The 25853-nt window shown below is 37.4% G+C and overlaps 1 protein-coding gene across 1 annotated transcript in view; it reads left to right on the forward strand.

Annotated features, from left to right (window-relative positions):
* Positions 1-25853, forward strand: part of SNTG2 (syntrophin gamma 2) — a 268443-nt gene that overhangs the window by 148270 nt on the left and 94320 nt on the right. The window contains exons 7-8 of the mRNA XM_055714276.1: positions 13737-13824; positions 19713-19804. Of these exons, the coding sequence (XP_055570251.1) occupies positions 13737-13824; positions 19713-19804 (180 nt within the window). The remainder of the gene's footprint in view (positions 1-13736; positions 13825-19712; positions 19805-25853) is intronic.

Genomic DNA, 25853 nt, shown 5'->3' on the forward strand with positions numbered 1-25853 from the left:
ATATTCCCAGTACTTTTGGCAATGCTCTGCATGGTTCACTTGATTAGTTAGTCCTTTGTACTTCAATTTTGTTGTTCTGTGAACAAAGAATAAGTATTCTGCTAATATTAGAATGGTAATTCTACTTGATCCAGAAGAACCAGTAACAGATTTTCTCACATCATGTGAAGATTGTACGAGTCCTTTGAATATCATGGAACTGTTTGATTTCTTTTCTTCAGCTGCATAGCTCTCACATTTTCTTGGTACTTTTCAATACATTTTAGTACATTATTTCTGTTGAGAGTTTAAAAGCGATACCATAAATGGTAGTTTTGCCTCTGTATTCCCTTTCCCTTTGCTGTCTTACTCGCACACCCTAACAAAAGCATCACTAGGAGAACAGGTGGATGCTACTAAAGCACACTTTAAAAATCAAGGTACCAAAAAGAAGAAAAGAGACAATAAAATTGTACACACTTTCTGAAATAGTCTATATACATTACTGCAAAGTTTAACTGGAATTACATCTTACTGTATGAATGCAAGTTAAAAAAAAGTACGTGGTGTTGCACAGAAACTTACCAGGAGTGTCTTAAATCACCTCAACATCACACTCTGCTTCCAGGAATTGCAATGTGTTCAAGTAATTCAGATGCAGTAGAGTGGAAATAAGAAATCAATCTCTGTAAAAATTATATTGAACACGTAGAGAGGAAGTGTGTGTGCATTTCTGTGAGGGCATATGTTTTGTCATGGGAAACCTAAAGAAATATGAAATAGAATAATCAAACAAAACAGCCATTGTGCTTCCAGAGAGGTGACAAACAAGTCTCAGGAAAATGGCAGAGAGAAGAGAAAAGGAAGAGCAGTAGGAAAGCATGGAAAATCTCTTCCAGTTCTAGGGACTTCTTGAAAGGGCTTTAGCTGCTCCTTTCCCTGATCTCGCTCAAGTAACCATTAGATAAATATCTAAAAGAAAAGTAAAAACTTAAAATATGCAGTTGACTAACCTAGAGTTAAAGTGGTTTTCCTTCTCTCCTATATATATATATATATATATATATTTAGAGAGCTTAAATAATGAAAACTTGTAGAGGAAATAAATTAAATGTACATACTTTCACAACCTTTACATTACCACTTCCCTTCTCCAGTTCCTCTCTGTTCCTGAGAGCTGAAGAGAGAGAAAGGCGAAAATGATGGAAATGTCTCTAGAACAACTTGGCAGGGCTATGCTGTGAAACTGCTTAGGGGGACCCATCCTTATGAATACTCAATGGGTCTCCCTTTATTGCTTTCAAAGTATTTTTATGTGAAATGCTTTTAGTCTTGAAGATAGTTTGAGCATTTTCTGAATTTTCTTCTTAGTTTCACAGTTGTTTCCTCAAAATGGAAAGGTGTTTGAAAAGAACAAAGGCAAAACCTTTAGCATATTGTACTTTTTTTACTCTAGGTGATTTCCAGCACTGCCCTACATTGTCATTGGATATTGGAAGAGAGCTATTAGGAAAGAAATGTAGAGGTTTCTACATATCAGCTTTTCTGTGACTAGATTCTATATATGAAATATGATTTATTTAGTTTGTGATTAGGCATATTGTCTTCCCAATATATTGCCATTACTGTTATTGCTTTAATTTTGGGACATGGAATAAGGGAGTTATATCTTGACAGTCATAAGGGGCTTATGTGCTCCAGGCTGAGGCTGTCTTCAGTTATGTAAATACATACACACAAACATATGAGCAGAAGCAACATGGGTAGATGACATCAGACCCAAATATTATTGACAAGGAGCTTGCTGAAATGATCTCAGACTCTTACCACTTGCTTTCCCCATTATTGGGTGATCTACATTTGGGATCAGCCAAAGCAGGCATGTAGATTTGAACACATTTGTAAATCACTTTCAAACACAATGAAGTTTTGAGACACAGCTGCACAAGAAACTGCAACATTTCTATAAATATGTTTTAATTAATAAACTTTTTAACCATGAAACATTGGAACATTCAATAAGTTTCTGTTTAGTTAAAGTGTTCTAATATATTTTTAGGACTAGAGAGACACAAAAAACCCCAACCCAAAACAAAACAAACAAAACCACACACACACCAAAAAAAAAAAAAAACAACAAAAAACCACAAAACCAAAACCCCCAAGCTTCTGAAGATTTTAGTTTCTTAATTTCATTGTGGTGGTTCTCTCAGAATTCCTTTGTCATTGCCTCAGTCATTCCTAAAAGAATGCTTTATGTGGACAGCAAATATCTGTTACCTTGAGTAGATAGCCCTAGTGCAGCTGCATGCATCAAAGAACTGAAGGAGGAAGTGAAAGTGAATGAACTCTTTTATTGAAGAGCATTTATTAACGAGTTTAATGTAGTTGCTGTCATTAGTTAAGACCATGTGTTTTAGAAAATTTGCTGCTGCTATGTAGGTGGGCGGTAACAGAAGGAGGGAAAGAAATAAACATTAATAGCAAGAATACTAATTTGTGACATTGGAGTACAGGGAGAAGCTCTGCGGTTCGTAGTCTTCCTGTTCTTTCAGTTACCCTATAGAATTTTCTTGTGGATTTGGTTGTAATAGAACAACATGTTCATTATCATGACAGTGAGACAAATAAAAAGTGGTTTTCACCTTGCTTAGATAAAAAAGATCTGAGTTTAATTTAATTTCACCAGGTGCTAATTTGCCATAAGTATTCTGCATGCCAGCACTGCATAAAAATAAAGCTACATAGAATGAGCAAATTATAGTATAACCTTAAAATTTTGTGGGATGTACAACACTGTTTCTAGATGCTCTAAGAAATGCTTTTATTTCATCATTGAATGCATCTGGCAGCATTCTTCATTAAGAAGGAAGTTGTAGTATACTTTTGGTCTCCAGTGTCTTTTATATGCAAATTGATAAAACCCACATACTTTAAAACACATTTTTGGCCTTTAGATTTGCACCTTCACTGTGCTTTTGTAACGGATAGCAAAATTCAATACCAGATTTTAAAAAAGTGGAGTAACATATTGTGGTACCTGTGTAAAACATATACTTAAAAATATTACACAATTTTTGTAACATACTTGTGGAAATCGACTTTCTTTCAAAAAAGCATCTTTTTAAAGACAGCATCCACAATGAACTAGTTCATATTTTAGTAATATTTTACCCCCATCTTTTTCATAATCACTTAATGCCCTGGGTTAGAGAAGCAGCAAGTACTCTGGCATTATGAGTGTTTACAACGTGCATAATCTTTGAGCACAAATGAAGAATTACTATAATTAAAAGTGGTGGAAGAAATCAGCTACCTGGCCTTAAAGAGCTATAGGAAAAATTGAAATCTTTGTTAACTATGGATTCCAAATGCACCATTTCTCTAGGTAAAGCACAACAGAGAGTGCAGCTGGACATCTATGTTTTTAAGCGGTACTTCCTAAGGTTAAAAGTAGTTAAGATTAAAAAAAAAACCCACCAAAAAAACCCTGTGTCTCTTTTTACCCTTTTCATTTCATATTTTTTTCATTTATAAACGTTGAAAGACCTACAAAGTATTTATAACAAATTATACTAACGTCTTTAGTCATAAATAAAGGGGCCCTTTCTTCCATCTCCCCACCTCTATAAAACTGAACACCATGTAGGGAGCCAAACTGTTTAAGCTAAAGGAGAATGCTGGAAAAAGAACAAAAGGGTGTAAACCATCCATGGATAAGTCAGGAGGGTCTTTGAAAGTGCTGGTAGGAAAAGAAATTACCTGGTTTTGAAACAGGACTTGATAGATTCAGGAACAGTGCTATATGATGTCCCTTGTTACCCGTGAAAATCACTAGAAAGACCTGTCCACTCTTGCTTCCTTTGATCCTTGCATACTGTGCACAAAATAGTTTATGTCTTCATTTTCAGTCACTCTGCTGGGTTTCCACTGTTGTTCAGCTAGTTTCTCTGAAGCGCTATCCTCTCCTTCTCGTTTCTCCCTCCCCCACCTTGCTCTTCCTATCCAGACAATGTTTTGTTCTTTTATCTAATTCAATAACTTATTGAATCATGGAATCGTTTAAGTTGGAAAAGACCTTTGAGATCATCAAGTCTAACCGTGAACCCAGCACTGCCAAGTCCACCACTAAACCATGTCCCTAAGCACCACATCTATGTGTTTTTTAACCACCTCCAGGGGTAGTGACTCAACCATCTCCCTGCGCAGACTGTTCCAGTGCATCACCATCCTTCCAGTGAAGAAATTTTTACTACTATCCAATCTAAACCTCCCCTGGTGTAACTTGAGGCCATTTCCTCTTGTCCTATCACTAGTTACCTGGGAGAAGAGACCTACTACCACATGCCTATAACTTCATTTCAGGCAGTTGTAGAGAAGTGATAAGGTCTCCCCGAGCCTCCTTTTCTCCAAGCTAAACAACCCCAGGTCCCTCAACGACTCATTGTAAGACTTGTTCTCTTAGACCCTTCACCAGCTTTGTTGCCCTCCTCTGGACACGCTCCAGCACCTTTATGTCTGTGTTGAAGTGAGGGGCCTAAAGCTGAACACAGGATTCGAGGTGCAGCCTCACCAGTGCCCAGTACAGGGGGACAATCACTGCCGTTTTCAATGCCGAAATCAATGCCGAAAAAATGCCAGCATGCTGGCCATGCTGTTTCTGATACAAGCCAGGATGCTGGCATTCTTGGCCACCTGGGCACACGTGGGCTCATGTTCAGCCAGCCATCAACCAGCACCCCCAGGTCCTTTCCCACCAGGCACTTTCCCGCCGCTCTTCCCCAAGCCTGCAGCATTGCCTGGGGTTGTTGTGACCCAAGGGCAGGACCCGGCACTTCTCCTTGTTGAGCCTCATACAACTGGCCTTGGCCCATTGGTCTGGCCTGTCCAGATCCCCCTTCAGAGCCTTCCTTCCCTAAAGTGGATCAACACTCTCCCCCAGCTTGGTGTCACCTTCAGAGTAACTGAGGGTGCACTTGATCCCCTCGTCCAGATCAGTGATAAAAACTTTAAAGAGGACTGGCCCCAATACTGAGCCCTGGGGAACACCACTTGTGCGCGGCCTCCAACTGGATGTAACTCTGTTTACTGCCACTCTTTGGGCTGTCCAGCCAGCTTTAACCCAGCGTGGAGTACACCTGTCCAAGCCATGAGCGCCGAATACTTTGTGACCATAGTGAGTCATCAGGGTGTGAAGAGTTATGGAGTGCTACGTACACCAGCCCAATTTTATTAAGAGGATCAATCTGCAAGCTAATAAAGAGTTAGTGTACACCCTTGTGGTAACGAATAGATTAATTAAATAAATGTGTTTGTTGCGCTGTTTGCATAAGTGAAACTCAGTTATTCTACATTTTGTAAATTTCCTGAAATGGAAAGGAAAATGTAAGTTATATAGAGGACTTATATCCACATAAAATTAACTCAATAATAAAATTATTTTATTTCTGCTCACAAGGAAGATTAACTCCTTTGAGATTGCTGTATAAGCTGTACATAAATACTGTTTCTTTTTAAAAAAATTCATTGACTTAGTGGGAGTGTGATCTAAACATGTGAATGGGTATTACAGCTGTCACTATTCAGGCACATTTATTTAGCCACTGCATTTAGGCTGGATAATGGCACCTGCTCTTGTTCCTTGTTGTAGAGACAAAACACTCATAGAGCAGGAGTGTATTCATACATTTCAGAGGGCAAATAAAGTATATTGCATCAAACCTATTAAAGAACTGGATCAGGAAATAAAAAGGGGTTTTTTTGCTGTTATTTTTTGTGTAATGTGGTATTAGCAAAAAGTCTAATAGAAAAAAGTACAGCCCTGTATTTAAACAACTGTGACTCTAGCTGTAATCAGTACTCTAGGGGAAGAGTTCCCCTCATCAGTTAGGATTATTTTTTCCAGTATGGAAATGTTTAGTATCAAATAAAGGAATATACTTTATGGTGACCTGTGCTGAATAAATATTAGCCTGTACAGTAAGACAGTTCCAAGGAATTATGGGCTGGGGTCCTGAAATAGCATGCAGAAGACTTGGATATGGGACTTTGCCTAACACAAGTTTCTTTCTGATGTATGCTGACTGTTGCAGGTGATTTGCTGTTTTATGACAATACACCTGGGGAGCTGTGGAAGGAAAAGCGTTAAAGACTGATTTACAGGGGTAATATTACTATGAAACTGCAAAATTTTGTTCATAGGTATTCCTGTTATCCTGTTATGTTCTTCTACATGCTGTAAGGGTTTCAGTGTAAAAGAGGATTATTATTTTTTTTTTTAATGTTCTAGATGCCCAAGTTTTTTAAGCCTGAAATGGTGAACATGTGGATGATTACAAAGAAATTCTATGCTTCATCCAAAGTGAAGGGTAGTCTGTCATGCTAATCAGTCCATAGGTCTAGAACTTCTATCGTGTATTTCATCAGTGAACATGTAGATACCAAAAGTAGTTTCTGGTGCTTCTTATGTTTAGTCCTATATTAACTCTGGATTTCTGTGAAATGCCTATTAGGCTAGGAAGACTTAGCACGAAAGGATGATTGTGGAAAAGTTTGTTGTAAGAAAAGGAAGCAGTACCAAACTGTCAACGATTTCTAAATCAGAGAATGCAGCATATGATCTGCTGGCTTTGATAACTTTAAAAGCTTCAGGTTTAGCTTTTGCACTCAGTGGCACAAGACATTCTTCATTAAATGTTGCCCATCACTCAACTGAAATTGCTTTCATCATCATTTCATACTGTTGCCAGTAGATGATGGCACAAGTTTTCTGACAGATGTCTCTCTCCTCAGAGACACTTCTAGTCAGATAAAATCCTTTTGAGAGAACTCTGCAGGTATGTTATGAATAAAAGCAAAAACCAACAAAGAAAACTGGAACACTAACGGCTACATGAAAACCTGCATTTAGTCTTTTTAGCTCAATCTGCGAGTTTGTATAAACACAACCACTTAACTATCATCTAGAAAGATTTTGAAATATATTTGAAGAATATGAGCCTGTGGGGTTAGACTGCTCCAATTTGCTTGAAAAGGCCTGCATTTGGGATAGAAATGTTTGCATTTCTGTAGATTCTGATTTCACTTGAACATACACGTTTCTGGTCACACTCAGTCAGATAATGTGTATGTGTATTTCAACTGGAAGTGGCACTTGGTGACTATAGTAAATGTTGCTGACATACCAGGTATGTCAGTAATGATTTCAAGTTTCAATCTGAGAACTCTTATGTTTGTTTTCTTGTAATTCGGCCATTTCTTGTCTTGAGTAATTTTTTGATACCTGAGACAATTCTTTCTTTTTACAAGTGATGTGTAACAGTAGATGAGCAATAAAACATGCTGCTTATTGTAAAATTACAAGTTATGTGGCTTTGAACTCTTTTCAATTATAGCACATTTATAACAGTTGAGAGTGACCTGGATTTCCAGATAATATAGTCCCTGTAATGCTCTGATATTCTTGGAATTTTTTGAAGGATTGCAAAGCAACTTTCTCAGGGGTGAGTCTTCATGTTTCAGGTAATAGTTAGCCTTAAGGGAATTAATTTAAACTTCCATTGCTTCAGGGAACAACTGATTTGACTCAAAATGTATTTTCCAATGCACAATATGTATCAGCATCTTTCATATTCTAGATATTTGTGTAAGCATTGTTTTGAAGTGAATCACGGACTAAAGTGTGAAATCAAGTAGAAAAAATAATTTACAAAATTAAAAAAACTTTTAAATAATTTCATTTTTTGTCTATAATTCTTGGTAATTATATCATTCAGGAGCAGCATAATTTACTTAAATTAATACTGGTCCTTTGTCATTTAAAACATCTTTTACTGTATTTGTAGGCAGAAATAAAAGTGCTGAGTGAAGTAGGACAAATTGCAGTTTAGTTTAAATCTGTGAAAATTCCCATAAGCTGCATTGACTGTCATTTTCCTGTCATATTGGTATAAATTGTTCAGACACAAAGGCTTGTTTTGGAGTAGCCAATTAAGCATTAAGGAGAGAGTATTATTGCTCATTGCATACTGCAAAGCTAAGGAAGATAAGAATCAGAAGTGTTTATTGGAAACCACTTATAATTGACCAGTGGAAAAGAGACAAGTGTCAAGAAATCATTATTTTTTGAAGTAACTTAATTCTGCTTCATGCTTTTCCAATACTGTTTGCAATGCAATTTTGGTTTTATAAACTTTTTTTAAAGCCACTTCACTTTTACCGTTATTTTAAAGACTACTTGTACTGTGAGGTCTCTGTTTTTCATGCATCTCCTTTGCCTACTCATAGACATAAAACCACAGTATCAGATAATAATCAGATTATACTCAAATGGGTTGAGCTGAAACTGCCAAGTTTCCAAAAATAATTCCTAACATGCTTTAGTCTAGGAGGTATTTTAAGTGTTAAGTACTATTGTTCCTTTTTAATTCTGAGGGTTTAAGAATTTTTAAAAACTTCTAGTGTTGTAGATTTCATTGGGGTTTTTACTATTATATGTTATGATCTAATTCTCTTCAAATATTTTACTATGACTTCTCGGTTGTTTACCTGCTTCATTACAGGCTTGTACATAATCTTCTACCCAGGTACTTGTTAAGTCCAAGACTTGCTCTTCATGTGAATTTCAAGTGTTTTATCTGTGAAATGCATGTACTTCAAGATCAGACGTTCACCAGGACATTCACATCCTTTTATTTCAGAATTTTTGCTTCAGACTTTGAGTAACGTGTTTAATCTTAATTTTTCGTCTATAGATGTGAGTTAGGATTTGTTTCATCTAACTTCAGATGTTTAAATGTAAGGTTATTATCTAGAGTCTCCTTATTTACAGATATACACCTGTGGGTGCTGATTCCTTTTTATCCTAAGATCTTTACTGATTTTTAGAAAATATATTAACAATTGCTTTAGAGCTGAATCTTTTAAATGGCCAGCGTTACATGATGTGACTTCTGCTCTAAGGGCCATATGGATGCATTCATTCATCAAAGACATGCTCCTTTTGAATTTTAATTGCTGTTACAGTTCTGATCTACAGTAAGACAGAACCTGATTCAAACGGTTAAACCCCTGTATAAATCTCTGAGCCGTGTGAATATCAGGTATGTTTGAAGGTTTAGAACAAGCCATGGTAAACACAAGGCACCAGAATTTACAAAGGGTGCACATCAGCTATGAATTGTGCATTGAGTTGCGTGCCTATAGGTATATAGGATTTAAGTAAAATGGATGTTGACAATAAAAATGAGGCAACAAAGATAATTTTGTTTTCTTAATATATAATTCAGATTTTTCTCTGCAGACTCTGGACTGTAGTTAGCTGACTGAGATGTAGAAGCTCCTATTTATATTTTTAACATTCTCTCTGTTCTGTTCTTAAGAAATACATGTGAAAAAGAGAAGCGTAATAAACCCTGGCTTGATGAATGCACTTAGAGATATGCAAAATCCACAAATTAAAGCCAGCTTGAAAAGCAAGTATTTCCCTTGATGACCTTTTCTCCTTCATAGATATGAACACACAAGTCAGTGCATACACAAACAGCTGCAGTAAATGTATTTAATTAACTGTTTAAAAACAAACAAACAAGCAAACAAACCCCTCACTTTTCAAATTCTCCTTTAATATTAATACTGTAGTAAGGCAACAGTGCAACAGTGAATGTTACTCCAAAGCTACTGGATTTGTCTTTTTGGCATTACTGGACTTGTGTAAAAGTTTCAGCACCACAGAGCAGTGCATTATTTAGTGACCTTCTGTACTGTTAATACCTTCTTGTGAGCACTGAGGTTGATTTTTTTTTTCTTAGTATGTGTGTGGCTCAATACACACTTCAGACCTCTCAGACACTCAATACCTCTTCAGACAATACCTAGGAATACCAAGTAGCTCCAGGAGAGTATGATACAGTTTGCATGTCTTTTAAGGTATTACTACTTAGTAATTTTAAACCAAAGCATTAATATTAGATTTTTTTACTTTTCAAAATATCATTTTAAATAAAACCCAAATTTCATGCTCTGCAGCAGTTTCTAGTCTACTGTTTTGTTTTGTTCCATACAGGTTTTGGATTTATCTTCGTAATATTTGGCTAAGATCTTCCAAAAATATGTTAGGCAGTATGTCTGTCATGCTGTCTCCTCTCATCTCTTGACAAATATAAATGCTTGTGTGCAAACATTTTTTGTTTAATAAAGAGGGAACACAATTGTTATGCTGCATTTGAAAGTTTTCTTCAAAATGTTTATTAAGAAGTATTTTTTTTTCCATGTTACTCCAAAATTGAAGAATTAAAATGGTTCACATTTGTGATGTTTCTGAGGACTGCATTCTGAATAAGTTAATGAGTTCTCAGTATTAATTTTATTAATTTTATTAATTTTATTTGGTTTATGTTTCTTCCCATTACATATTTCAGTACAGTATTGTGACTGTATTATCAATTAGTCGTTTTTGGAAATATCTATTGGATTTTACAAAATACTGATGTTGCTACAATTATTATAAGCTAAAGTCAGCGTTTCTCATATATTTACCACACAATGAAAAGTAAAATAGTATCATAAGATGAGCAGCATTCAGTGACAGGATCTATTTTTTGCCAGCTCGGCTTTCCTACTCCCCTGATACTAACTTTATGATATTTTTTCTTTGGAAGGGAATGAATTGGATGTCCTTTTCTTTTCCTACCATATTACCTTTCTGGCATAGCTGCACTCAGGCTGGATTCACTGAACTGAGACTATGTGGATAGCATTGCTGCACTTCTTCCTTTGTTTTTTTTATTTGTTTGTTTGTTTTTTAAAACTGTTTCAAGCCTGTGGCGGTGGTTCAGCCCTGGCCAGCAGCCAAATGCCCACCCAGCTGCTCTCTCACTCCCCCTCCTCCACAGGAGAGGGAGACAAAATAGGATGAAAAAGCTCGTGGGTCAAGAAGGACAGGGTGATCGCTTACCAGTTTCCATCACGGGCAAGATACGCTTGACTTGGGGAAAATTAATTAATTTTATTGCCAGTTAGAATAGATTTGGGTAGTGAGAAACACAGACAAAAATCTGAACCGACAGCTTCCCCCCACGCCTTTCCTCAGGCTCAGCTTTGCTCTTTTATTCCCAGCCCCTCTACCTCCCCTTCCCCCCCTGGGCCATGCCCTTCAGGGTGGCTGGAACCGGTGGGAACCGGCTGTGCCCGGCCCGGGGCAGCCCCGGCCGCTCCTCACAGGGCCCTGCAGCCCCCGCCAGCGCCTGGGCACCTGCGCCCAGACACATACAGGTAACGTGTGTCACTCTCCTAATTTCAAATCAGGGCATTTGTTACCCCTTTGAATGCTGCACCCGTCGCTGTGCTGCCTGCAGGATATTTACTTGTTGGATTTTTTTCAGGCATATGTACTTGGCCTGAGCGTGGATATTTTTTCAAGGATTGCAAAGTGAAGCACATCTGCTGTTTCAACTGCTTACAAGTAATTTCATAACTTTTTTTTTCTTTAAAATAAAAAAAGAGAACAAAGTAATTCTTTTTAACTTCATACATAAACTCATGGAAAATATTTCTGATTAAGCTTTGTTAATCATAGAATCATGGAATCATTTAGGTTTAAAAAGACCTTTGAGATCATCAGGTCCAACCATTAACCCAGCACTGCCAAGTCCGTCACTAAACCATGTCCCTAAGCACTGCATCTATGTGTTTTTTAATCACCTCCAAGGATGGTGATTCCACCGCCTCCCTGGGCAGCCTATTCCAATGCGTCACCACCCTTTCTGTGAAGAAATTTTTCCTCATATCCAATCTAAACCTCCCCTGGCGTAACTTGAGGCCATTTCCTCTTGTCCTGTCTCTGGTTACCGGGAAGAAGAGACCGACCCCCACCTGCCTACAGCCTCCTGTCGGGTAGTTGTAGAGAGTGACAAGATCCCCCCTGAGCCTCCTCTTCTCCAGGCTAAACAACCCCAGGTCCCTCAGCCGCTCCTTGTAAGACTTGTTCTCTGGTCCCTTCACCAGCCCCGTTGCCCGTCTCTGGACATATTAAGACATTACTTTCAAGGAAAGGTTTACATGAGTTGACATAGGTTTCATTGGTATCTGAGCATTTTGTGTGAAGTAGCTGGTCTAAATCCACAAAACAAAGATTCTGTTTAAATATTCAAATTCTATTCTGGTTTAATTTAAACGACTGAACTTAATACTTCAGTTAAAAATAATCTAGAACTCATGATTAAAGATAATTTAGAAATTCAGACTCTTCAAATCAGGCACTAAAATAAATTATTGAGCTCTTGCTTCTCCCCTGCAGAGCTGGATTTCCTAACTTAGTGAGTGCAAAATGTTACTCTTCCCTCCCAGGGACTGATCTGTGGTCACTAGTGCTACTGCAGGTTGTTAGCAATGGAAGTCAGATGAACTGAGAGATGGATGAGGAGGTTGGAGGCAGACACTGTAAGTTTTTATTAGACATATGGATTTTACAGGTACAGCAAACAGTAAGCTTTGAGCAACAGTGCTTTATATGGGTGGTTCGTGTCTGCTCACTTAATTAACCAAATTAGAACATGTTCCCATTCAGACAATTTTTTTTTTTCGGTGTTAAGTGTTGGGGGATTTATGGTCAGTTCTCTTGATCACTCTTTTCCAGAATAATTTTACAGCCTAAAATTTTTAGCCTGTCTGCTTACTTGATTTCTTCACCTGTTCTGGGTTTACATCTCTGTGAGGCATAAGCTTGATGTTTTCATGTAGGCAAATACATCAGTCACTGTTGTAAGCATTATTTCAGGTGCGTGAGAGGAAGAGTTATAATTTTTGAGGTAATCCTGCATCCCATGATGTTGGCTAATGTGGCACTGTGCTAAAATAGTAGCCTGAAGTAGCACAGCCACCAGCTTCCTCCAAGTACAACATTAAACCAGTAAATCCATCTATAGGAGCTAGTTGTTGCAGTTAGTTGTTTCTGCTTGATGTATCCATGCTCTGGTTGTGCTCGGACTAGAGGCCACAAGCCTTAGCATCCATTTCTGAGAAACGGGGTGAGGGCTGCAAACCCTGCATGCAGGGCCACAGACAAACCAAATGCAATACCTGTTTCCTGTGTTATGGATATGAAACTGGGGAATACCTCTGCCTTGTAATAGGAATTGAGTTCCTTCACAGATGTTATTTGAAGTTTTATGTTTGAAAAAGCTCCTTACTCAGTAGTGTGCTATGCCTTTAGGTAAATTCTGATGTTTTAATACACGTGTCTACACATATATGTGTGTGTATGTGTTCCCTTCTGGTTAGCAAAAGCTTACAGATAATGAAGACAGTCCCAAAAATCAAGACTGTATTTGAAACAGAGAAGTGTGCTTAATGTATTACCTAAATGAATCAAACCAAATACTTAAGATCCAGATATGTATGATGTATTAATATATCTTTACATGCCTGTTTATGTAAATACACACACAGTTAATGTATTGTATCTACAAACACGTATTTCCGTACTACCCTATGGCACTTTTATAAAATCAGTTTGTTTGTAGTTGTGTTCAGCTGCTATATGAAATCAGGTTGCCCGCCAAATTATTTATTCAGGTCTTGCCTACTCTTATCCATTGTTGGTGTGGCTTGACCTTCAAGATATTCTTCATTCCCGGTCAGCAATGTTCATACTGAGTTTATTATAGATCAACAGAGATGTTGATTTCATTGTAAATAATGTGCTTTCCATGACTGGTGGTTCTTCGGTTTAAAGTAGCTGTTATTTGTCACACTGACAGGTACACCTACTGCGAAATGCTGGCGATGAAGTTACCATCACTGTTCAGTACCTCAGGGAAGCTCCATCGTTTTTAAAGCTCCCATTAGGTAAGAGGAAATTAATGGACAGAAGTAATTTGTTTTCCACTTTGCAGTATTCTCATAATAAGATGACAGTGACAGAAACAGGAATACAATCCTTGAGTGTTTTACAGGAAGAAATAGAAAATTGTGTGTGTGCTTTGTTGCTTAACATATAAGAATCTAATGCATACTGCATGACTGCTTCTGTGTAATTTATTCAAAATAAAACTGAAAAACTCATTAAAATACAGACAATCATGGGTGGTATCTGGAAGGTTTTCTACAGAATCTGCCTGAATACAATAAATAGAATTTGAAAACTTTTGAATCATATATTCACACAGAAAGGTATGTTCAGGACACTTACCTAACAAATGGATAACATTAATTGTGCAGATTTTATGCATTGCTTTGATATTTTGATCATTTTTGTCAGAAAGCAGAATTATGATGTGACAACTTAGTAGTTTTAACAGTAGCAATAGTAGTTTATGAACAATGCAGATGAGTGAAGTTTTGGTTCTTCTGGTTAGCAAATACAAATATTCAAGTACTTAGTTGTAATCGATTGTTGCAAGTAGAACAGTGTACGTAATACATCAACTACCTTAATCAGACCAAATAACTTCGCACCAAGTTTTTTTTAGATATGATTATCTTTCCAAATTAAAAAAAAAAGATTTAAAATCTGTCTCGTTCCAGGGTTTTATATAAGTTGTGCTCAACTTTGTACTTGTTTTCACTTGATTTCAACAGAATCATAGGTCTCAGAGGTCTAGCTCTTGTCATTAGAAGAATGTCTGTCATTTCATCTAGATTCTTACACCTATTAAAAGCAAAACTGACAGGCCTCTACTAAGCTGGATTATACATTTCATGCTAAAACCTTTATTTCAGTTCTTACTGCCTATTGTTTCCACTTCAAACTGGAATCTAAATTTGAAGAAATCTTATGTTTACATATGGAGATCTTTGTCTGGTTAGTGTTCCTTAAAAGGAAACTTCAGGTTTTGTCTTCCTGCGAGGTCATCAGACAACTGTAGAATAATGTCTATAATGCTTTGGATAACTGTGTCCAAGCTTAAATGTGATTTTGGCAAATTAGCAGGGTCTCAGTAGTAGTTTCTGTGTTGTTGTCTATACTCATTTGTAGTTATGGCAGTCCTACTAGTAATTTTATCTTGTTGATTGACATCACATACACACTTGTGCTTGTGGTTGTTTAACCCTAGCTGAGAGCCAAACTCCCACCCAGCCACTCTCCTTACTCCCCCTCCTCAAACAGAACATGGGGAGAAAATAGAGTGAAAAGTAACCTGGGTCAAGATAGAGACAGGGACATCACTTATTAATTACTCTCACGGACAAAATAAATAGACTTGACTTGGGGAAGCTTAAATGTATTGCCTATTAAAATAGATTCAGGCAGTGAGAAACAAAGAAAAATATATTGAAACAACACTTTCCCCCCACCCCTTTTCCCTGGTTCGACTTCATTCCTGACTCCTCTGCCTCCCCTGCAAGTGGTGCAGGGGACTGGAGAATGAGGGGTTGGGGTCAGTACACAGCGGTCCCCTCTGCCACTCCTCCCTTCTCACACTTTTACCCTGAATTGGTGTGGGTCCTTCCCACCAGCTGCAGTCCTTTACAAACTGCTCTAGCATGAGTCCTGTCCATGGGCAGAAGTTCTTCAGGAAAAATCTGCTCCAGCATGTCCCCCCCCACAGGCTGCATCTTCCTTCAGGGCTCATCCATCTGCTCCAGCATGGGGTCCTCCCTGGACTGCAGTGTGGGTGTGTGCTGTGACATGGTCTTCCATGGGCTGCAGGGGAATCTCTGCCCTGGTGCCAGGGGCACCTCCTTCCTCTTCTTCACTGACCTTGAGGTTTGTGTGGCTTTTGATATATTTTTTTTCCCCCCTCACAGTTTTCTCCTCACTCTTCTCTCTGCTGTTCTGCATTTTGCCCTGTTTTGAATAGTTTCCCAGCTTGGCTGAGGGGCGTCACTGTGCTCTGCAGCAGGTCCATTGGAGCTAGATGGAGCCAGCTGTTTCTGGTATGGGCAGCCCCTGACTATTTCCTGCCTTGGAAGTCACCCTGTGCCCTAAAACCTTGCCACTTACACCCAGTTTATACTCTGTGTGAGACAGCTGGCTGCCTTCACAAGTAGTTCACACAGGCCTAGGAATATTGGTGCCCACTTGCTACCCAATTAATGTCTGCTTCATTGGGTTGTCTGGCTCCATGGCTGGGATGATTCCTTATCCCATTGTCTGTGGTTTGCTCTAAGGTCACTGTCAGCTAGAGAGAGTATAGATTTGTGTTTCTGGAAACCAAAGGAAGGAATTTTGGATTTTGGAGCTGGGTCAGGAAGATACTAGTGGCTATGAGGGTTAGTTGTTAGCCTGTTACAGAATAATTATGGCATCAGCTCTTGGATATTGTCATTAAGGATTCTCTGGAGCTAAGTCCATTGCCCATTGCAGAGTCGAGCAGGGCTTGTAGAACCTTTTTAGATAAGATTCACTGCTTCTGGGAAGACTCTACAGGACATTTTACAAAAAACAGACTCTCTTCAGAATTTTTTTTTGATAGTTATACCAGATTATCCGAATATTCTGATGGTACAAAGCTTACAGCATAATTAAAAATCACCAGGAGTGTTTCCTTTGATTTCGTTTTGTGGTTGTTCTGGAATAGCTTTTTGTCTGTTGGAGGCTGTCTATGACCTAATTAGCAAGTTAAATACAAGAGATTTTATTTATATACAAGAGATCTCCATTATAATTCAGCTATGTTGATCATAAGACAAATTGTTGTAAAGGATAAAGTCTGCCTACTACTTCCTGTACATTAATCTGCTGTCCTGCATTTGGGGGATGTTGTTTATTATTTAGAAATTTAGTTTAATTCACCAACTGAAATAAACAACCACCTGTTGATGGACCTCTGAGTTGACCAGAACTTTAATAGATAGTTTTCTAGATCTAGAAAGCATAAGGCTTTTAAAACAAAAAATAAAATCCAGGCTTTATGAGAATAAGTATTAGAATACCTAACTGTTTAAATGTAAAAATCTCAGTGATTCTGTCAAGAAGAATATAAAAAGGTTTATAAACAGCTCCTACCTGTACCACTTCAAGTGAGTTCATGCTTTAGGCTTAGGGTCACCTAGCCTGGTGATTTCCTGAGTTAGTGCTAGTTCTGCAGTATCGCCTGTGATTCTTACAAAGTTTCTTTCCCTCACCTTGAAGTTCTGCCTGTCTTTTGTCTCCTGCCTTCAGGGGCATCTCAGTCTCTTTTGTGAACTGCAGATTCCTGTATCCTTGCTACCTATCTCTCTCTGTCTCTCTCTCTCTGTTTTGGATTTTTTTTTACTTGTTTGTTTGTTTTTTTTCTGAGCATACTCAGCTGTTGCTCAGGTAAAGATCAGGCAAGCATGTTCTGCTCTCCCACAGGATCCTTCTTGACCCTGCCTTCTCAAAAGAACAAAAACGCCACAGCTGAAAATGAAAATTAAACAGATGAAGTCTATCATAGTGTAGTTTGCATTTCTCATAAGCTGCTGTCTAACTACAATTTCGGTGGGATAAGAGGACATCTAGGCAATAATAATTGCTAGCAATCTCACAACATATCAAATACCTTTTTTCTGGCATCAGTACCCATCAGGATAGTGCACTGTGGTCATGGGGTCATGGAGTAAGACTCACCTGTAGCAGATGCTTTATTTTACATAAACACTTTGTTTTGATAGTCTTTCTCAAACTAATGTTCCGGAGTTTGGACTGGTACCTAACACTCGATTTGGAGTCTGACCTTCTTGGGAAAGGGCTACAGTAGCTGACAGTACAGGATTACTTTGTGTTAGTTTATTTTGTATCATGTATATCTTGTGTGTGTGTACTATGTTTTGTCCTAAGAACAGGGAAGAACACTACTTGATTGCTCTAGGGCTGCCATGTGGAGAGGCAAACAGCACTCCTTGGAGAGATGAGAGCACAGCACCTTCCATGAAAGCAGTTGAGCATATACATTGGGAGCTTCTAAAATGCTTACCAAGACCATGAAGGAGTAGTCCATGAGTGAGTGAGGCAGAATAAGCAGGGAGCAGACTAAAAGACTTGTGAATGTGCTTGCAGTCAAGTGGTGGAGGTGATATAGCCTAAGGGAGGCTCTGTAGTTTGTCGCGACTCAGAAAACCAAAGAAAGCTGCTGAACTGAAAAGCAAATCTGCAGACACAGTGTGGTGAGAGAAATTTGTTCCTTAACCTTTGATTCTTAGCTTTCCCATGCAACAGACGTTTTTCTCTACTGAAAAAAAATATTCTAATGTAGTATTTTATGTTGTGGTAAAACCTGGAATTAGAGATTTGAAAATACCTAATTTAATGTTTTGATATGCTGAAATTGCTGAAGAGGTGTGATAGTTCCACTTTAAGAATTCAATTGACTCATGGACCTGTCATGGTTGTCTACTGCCCAAGACAGTGGGATTCCCCCACAGGCAGACTATCCAGTGGAGAATCTAATGTCAACGTTTTTATTTCAGTATTTTTATTTTTAGAAAAGAAAAATAAATAAATTATATTCTGTTCCAGCAAATTGCTGTGGTCATCTATGTGTATCAACATAGATTTTTTGTGGTCTACTGTACCTATATAGTAGCTACAAAATGCAGCTAGCTACTAAATTTGGCACTTGGGTTAGACCCATACAAGCAAAGTGTAATGGTTCCTTCTGCTGACATCATCTGACACTGTACAGAAAGGACTCCAGATGAAAACATGCTGAAACTTCAGAACTCAGGATATAATCCTGAGACTTCAGCGCTAAACTGACAGAGATTTGTTACAGAGAAGATAAGCTTTTGTTGAATTAATTTCCATTTTCTAAATCTTCTAGATATGTGGAATAGATAGATACAAAAATATATGACTAAGAATGACTTTTTGACTCTTGTGATGTTAGACTTGACAGACGTATTAATGTGAAGTGATTTACAGGCAATTTCAGGTGACAACTTCAGATGGAAAAATGAGTTTTCAGTGATGATGGATATAATGCTGTGAAATTGATTTTATGTGCTTTATTGATAAAATCAAGTGTTGTCTGACAGTAATTGTATATTATCAGTGCTATATGTTAACGTAACGTGTAAGTAAGCAGTTTTACCTGTAAGCAGAAATTCCACAATGATGTGACTTTGTGCTGTTTCCATTATTGTATGTTACAAAAGTATTAAGCTTTCCTGGAGTCACTTGAACTACTAAAGCACTATCATGATGCATAACTGCTAAAGGAAGAAATATCTTGAAAGTTGTAACTGTGTAATCTTAACATATTAACATATTATCAACACTTCAAGATGATTGTCTGCTTTTAACTTACCAGTTTGAGAAGGTGCATCATTCTTGAAAGTATATGGCATTTTAAGTAAAAGATATATCTATTAATAAAGTGTATGCATGTGTACAATTAGTACTTGCCTGTGAGTTTATTAGCTTTGTTTCTAAATACAGTCTGTGGTTACACTCTTAAGGTGAGACTTTCAAGACTCAACAGGAAATTTATTTATTAGATTAATGGGATTTGTGTAACTGAATTTCTTACTTGGTTTTCAATATCTCAGTATCAGTGAAAAAGTCTCAGTCCTGCAAACAGTTAAGCATACAAGTAGTTCCCATGAGCACAGCCTCTATAAAAGACATCTAGCTACCTTTTTTCTTTCTAGAAAGAAATATAGCATATAAACATTTTATTACTGTCATTCTAAAATGCAAGTAATACTTCTGGCTTGGTTTGGTGATTTATATTAAAAATTCTTCCTGTGTTTTACAGCTGGAATATATTTTTGCCTGATATATTATGTGTATTTTTAACATAAGCAATTATTTTTCATCTGATTTCCAGGATCCCCTGGACCATCCAGTGATCACAGTAGTGGAGCCTCATCACCTCTCTTTGACAGTGGCTTACATTTAAATGGAAACTCAACTAACACTGTAAGCAAATGAATAATAAAAACTTGGTATAAGCTATGCAAGATGTCTTCCTATTCTGAGCTTCAAAATGCTACTGTAGGACTGTAAGACTAGCCTAATTTTTATGTTGTTGTTTGCTTGCTTGCTTGTTTTGTTTGATTGATCAGATTTTTAAGTGCATATACTGTAAAATTCTGTACTGAAAATGTAGTCAACATGGGGCCCTGGACTACTTACTCTGAGGCAACTAGGAAGCTTGTAGGAGTGAGCACAGTAAGATTCAATCATTGTTCAGGCATGAGTTCATGTGAACTTTTTTCATTCTTTGATAACTTGTAGGGTTGTGCTATTGAATTTAGTCCAGCTAGAGATGCTGAAATTTACATGGAATTCAGAAAACAACATGAAGTTGAATTATTGAAACAAATTTTTGTGATAGGAAAGAAAGGGAGAAAAAGAGAAAGAAATAAAATGGGAAGGCAGACTTAGGGGGGAAAAAAAGGTCAGTCTCTTTAATCCAGAGGATAGCGGTTCTTTCTTCTGTGGTGAACAGCTATGATTGAATTAATTGCAGTAGTGGTGGTAGAATTCCTTTCCCCAGGAAAAATACTAGTCACAAAAGCCAAAGATATGATATCTTAGTAGGAGAGAGTGTTGCTCTTTTAAAAATGAAGACTGATGATGTAAATACTAGCCATACAAGGATATGGACCTTCATGCTCAAAACTTGTTCAGCTTTTAATAAATTTCACCTGTAGTCTTTCAGTTGAGTATTAAATTTTATAGAAGTGTCCAATGAATGGAATGAAAGCTTCTCCTCTTGTCTCTTTTTCCTTTTCTTTCCTACTCAGAGATGCCAGTGTCTGCTGCTTACAGTACTTCTCCCAAGCTTTGCACTTTTTTGAGCACTGTCTCTCTAAACTAACCCTTAAATCTTGCTTTTGTGTGATAAAAATATGTATGTTTATGATAATATAAATACATAAAAGATAAATAAATATATAGAAATATGATTTTCTGTGCTGATACCTATACCTTAATGTTTGGGATCCAAACAGAGCACAGGTACAGAAGGCTTCATGGTTTTTTTTTTTTAATTGTCAAGATAATTATTAGCTTTAATTACCTTGTAGTGTTGTCTTACTAAAGAACCTTGATCAGTTCTCAGGGTGCAGCATTTTGCAATGCCTGTCTACCAGGTGCTCTGCAGACAAAGAAAGTCTTTTTCTGCAAAAAGCTTATATTATAAGAGGCCTATGGTCAGATGATTGCCTGTGATTGCATTAGCATGTTTTAGTAAATTAATGACTACTAAGTGCTAGAGTGAGTGTGCCATAATTACTTTCAGTAATCATTATGATTGTACTGTGGGAATTGCACACTTTGAATTCTATGCATTATAAAAACATAAATAAGTGGCTGGAGTTTTGTAGACGTGTAACAGAATAATTTAGAGTTAGTTGACAAGGTAGCACGCAGAAGACTGTGCATAATTTTGAAATATATGTGGAAAAACAGAAAGTGAAAAAAGGGGAATACTAAAGTACTAGCTTTCTTTCATACAGCACTTGCTTTTTCTGAAGCTTGATATAGTCACATGACCTATGTATGCACCAGAAACTATGACCTAGAAGTGAAATAAAGCAAAACTATTTACCTTATATCTAGCCTAGTAAAAAGTCATGATCTCCCTTCATAGGAAGCAAAATGAAAAATTGCCAGATTCTTATGGTGAAATGCAATAGCAAAGTTCTAAGTATTCTGAGCAGGAGTGACTGGCTTTTGAGATGGTCTGCTGGAGGGATGTGGTCAAACTTTTATTAAAGTAAGTTGTGAGTGTAACTGAGCCATGATCAGATCTTCAAAAGTGGTTATAAATGTGTTTCAACTACCAGCTAGTGAGTGTTTGTACTTTTAAAAAATATATTCATTTTTACAGTAAAGAAACAGCAGAACTGGCATTTCCTATAATGATACTGCCCTGTGAGGCTAGGCTATTTAAAACCGTTTTTCAGTGTCACCTTGGTAAGGAAAATCTGACTCACTTTGAATATTGCATCTTGTAAGTTTGTGTTGCAGTTCTATGTATCTTCCTACCACAGTCAGATCCATGCCATATTAGACAATGCACCTATATTTATGAGTGGAAATTCTGCTTCAAAAAGCACACAATGTAAAAGAAGGACAGGAAGGTAAGGAATTACTATTACGCCAGTTTTACCAAGCTGTCATTCAGCATGTCTGTTCGAGACACTTGAGCTAGCTTGTATTCTATAGACAGTAGTTTAGCCATGTTAACAACAAGCTGCTTCTGCCTAATATGATTATACCATTTTCAGTTCTGGTGCTAGCTGGCCTCTGCTAGACATATCTTTATATCTGCATCATCTCTGCTGTGAAGCATCTGTTATATGTGATGTGATATCATCTTCAAGATTTATACACATCCTCCCTATCATATCAGAGCAGTTTGCAAGATAGCACTTGAAAAGGGTTCTCTGAAACGCAGAGAAATGAGCTGAAGTGCTCTCTTCACACCTAATTATTTTGTGCTTGGGCACTGTGACAGATGTTATAGAGCCTGGTAGTGGCAGATACATTAATCTGTATCTTATAAGTGGTTTGTTAAACACAATGTGAAATTTCAGAGGGGAACATAGAATGTTCAGAGGAGGTGGTCTCTAGTCTAGTGATTGCAGGTTATTTACCTGAAGGAATCTAATGACAAAACAATGGAGAAAAAACTGTAGAGATATTCACCTAGATGTCCAGATATCCCAGATGGCCAGCCTAGCTCTCTGGAGAAATTTGGGAAGGAAAAGAACAAAAGACTGGAAATAAACCAAATTCCTGTTTAAGACACCACTGAATATGGTAGTTACAATGCAAAGGGAGAATGTAGTAGGTTTTCATTTGTTTGAAAATCCAGCTTCCTTGAATTGTCTAAATGTGGTGTCCTAGTTAGTAAAGTGAGACCATAGTAAGTCGTTATTTTCTGTGTTCATGTAATTTAAGAATTCTGATTTATTTTTTATAGTGTATTTTTAGTTTAGTTGGTTAAATGAAACTAAACAGGCACTTAACATTTTCTGAATTGCTTAAAAATATTTTTCCTCGGTTGCTTTATTTCATCTGTTAAATGAAAAAGTCTTTTTTAAAGTCTCTTTTAATTGCTTTAAAAATACATTTTCAACTTCAACACCAAGTACAGTTTTTAAAAAAGAAAAAATACAGGTGCTCACTCTTGGCGGGACCAGTAGGATGCTAGGTTTTTAATGTTTATGGCAGTCCTGGTTCCAGAGTGAGAAAATCATGTGATTCAATCCTAAATGTGTAAAGGCAAAAAGGGAAGAGTATCCAAGAAAGGGAGGTGGACACACTCTTACTGAGAGTAAAGGTTTTTACGATGGATACTTTAGTGGAGTGTGTGACCAGATGATTGAATTGAGATTGAACTGATGCCCTATATCTGAAAGCTTCAATCGTTTTATTTTTTGAATGTTCCTGTAGTGTCTTCTAATGTAGTATAAACACACTATTGATCATTCTTAAGTTTTAATTTATTCTTCATTTTTATGATCCTGTAGCTCACTTTAAAGAACGAAACTTTTGGGATTTCAGATCAATACTTTTGTATTAGAATGGTTTAGCATGTGATACTGATAGACTGCCAATTCTTGATCTGAACATCCATGATTTTCTCACTGAATAGGAAAGCGATGTAACTTCCAATTCACAGTGTATCATTTGTTAATGTATGTCCATAAAATGTATTAATGTAAAAAATACAAAAAAATAGCTCAGAGGTACAGTGCTGGTTACTCTTATGACAGTAATTGTCACAGTACCTTCTGTTTATTTGCTGAAGAGAAACTTGAAATAGATTAATGTATGCTAGCTACATTTAAATATTGTGGACTGCTGCTGTGCTCAGGACTTTTATGAAGTGAGACAAACACACTGCAAATAAGTGTGCTACTTTTTCTCATTTAATAAACTATGAAGTGACTGTTGCCTTTCCACCTACAGGGAAAAATAATCCAAATTTTCTGTTTCTGTTTACACCTCTCAGAAATCATAGCAGTAGAAGCTGGAAAAAGCCTATTAAATACCACCTTCCTACTCCACTACTATCAAATTATTAAGGGAATGCTTCTGATACTGAGTATTGAAATTGTTTAATTTAGATTTAGCTGTTCAAAAGTGCTGTGTTTTCCTACTTCTGAACAGAGTTGATTGGGACTTTCGCTATGACGTTAATGAAGTGCATAAAAGGTATCTTTAAAAGTCTTATCTTTTAGTTGTATTGATCCCCACTGTCACTGCTAATCCTTTCTGTGGACTTATTTCTCCTAGGTTTTAACATCTGATGGATCAGGTTGGTCATTTCTTCTGCACAGAAATTAAATACTTATTTAATTTCCCAGAAAAGTTTAAGTCAAATATGGGTTTAGAACCTACTTTTTTAACTGAGAGCCTCACCAAAAACTAGTAAAAGGAAATATGGCATTGAAAATACAAATTATACTAGCTGCTAAATAAATACTGAACAATATTTGCTGCTTTATGACATCTGATACTATTTGAAAAAATATTCACTTAAAACACTGAAAACTGATCTGGTATTCACACACCTTCAAAGAACATGGTTTCAATTTGATGGCTTTAGTTTTTTTAAGTGGGGCTGGCCTAAATCCAAGTCTGTTTTAACTGGAAAAGGCAAAGACCAAGAAATGTCAGATAAACGATTATGGCCTTGTTATTTATCTTTCAGAAAACAATGCAGCAGGATTACAATGGAACACACCCAGGTGTCCCGGTGGGTGCCCCCCTGCCCCGATCCTTGCCCTGGGTGTCCCCCACACCCACTCCAGGTGCACCCCCAATTCCCTGTACTGGGCATCCCCCCATCCCATACTGGGTGTCCCAGTGAGGTCCCCAGTTGCTCTAGGGGGTGTCCCAGTGGGTGCCTCCCTCCCCAGCCCTGCCTGTACCACGTGTCCTGGTGGGTGCCAAGGCAGTGGATGGAGCAGTAGCAGGCGCCGTAGGTGACACGGGTGTAGGCAGAGGGGAAGCCAAATAGAAAACAGTAACCTGCTGTTATTTTTTATATTTTTTAACTATACATATTTTTCCAGTACACAGCTCTTTCATGTGAATGCATTGTTTCTTAAGTTCTTATGAATTTGTTCGTCTGAGTTTGCAGCAGCAGCAAAAACATAATAGCTTAGGAGATAAAGCCCATCTGACAGAAATTGGATCATTTTCTTTGTTGTTATGCATTTCCTCTTTTATTTTAATTACACTTGTGATTAAAATATTTTGAGTCCCTTTGCTTGATGGATTATAGTGAGCAATTCATCTGAATAGTCACCAGGAATCTTCTTCTAGGGAGAGTTGTATTGCTCTGTAGGTTGCACTGAGTGTATTGAGTACCTTTCATTTGCATGGGTAGAAAAAGGACTTTTGGGAAATGATGTTATTTATTAATGAATGATGCTCTTCAGTTTGGCCTATGATATTGAGAAGTGCAGGAGGAGATCCGTGGAGGAATTAAACTTGCATTTGATTTGTGGACAGAATATTCTTTTTTCTCTTGGTATCTGTTCACGTGCCTATGACTACAAAGGTGCAAAATAGACCATTTCAGGTCAGAGCTAGATTATAAAGAGAAGTTAGAAATTTTAAACTCTGTTGTATAAATAAAGGAAATTATAACCATTTCTTACCTGTTGCCAACATGGTGAACAGAAAGAACAGCCATCTTTCAAGTGTTTTAGCAGGAAATACCACAAGGCATTGATAAGAGGGAAATGCATGTGGTAGCAATTCAAGAGGCTGAAGACTAAATGTGAAGGCAAAGTGTTAGGTGAAAGCAAGCTGCTTTTTTTTTTTTTTTTTTTTTTTTTTTTTTTTTTTTTTAACTAGAAAGATCCATCTACTGTTGGCCCAAGTTAGCATTCAGTATCTGTTCCAAATACCAGGCTCTGGTAATGACCAGCATGGAAACAGGTATATAGTGATGACGTGTTTCTAGATTCGATGTCAGCATAGATAAACTCCAGCAATT

The sequence above is a fragment of the Falco cherrug genome, chromosome 6, assembly GCF_023634085.1.
Source record: "Falco cherrug isolate bFalChe1 chromosome 6, bFalChe1.pri, whole genome shotgun sequence".
Classification (NCBI taxonomy): Eukaryota; Metazoa; Chordata; class Aves; order Falconiformes; family Falconidae; genus Falco; species Falco cherrug.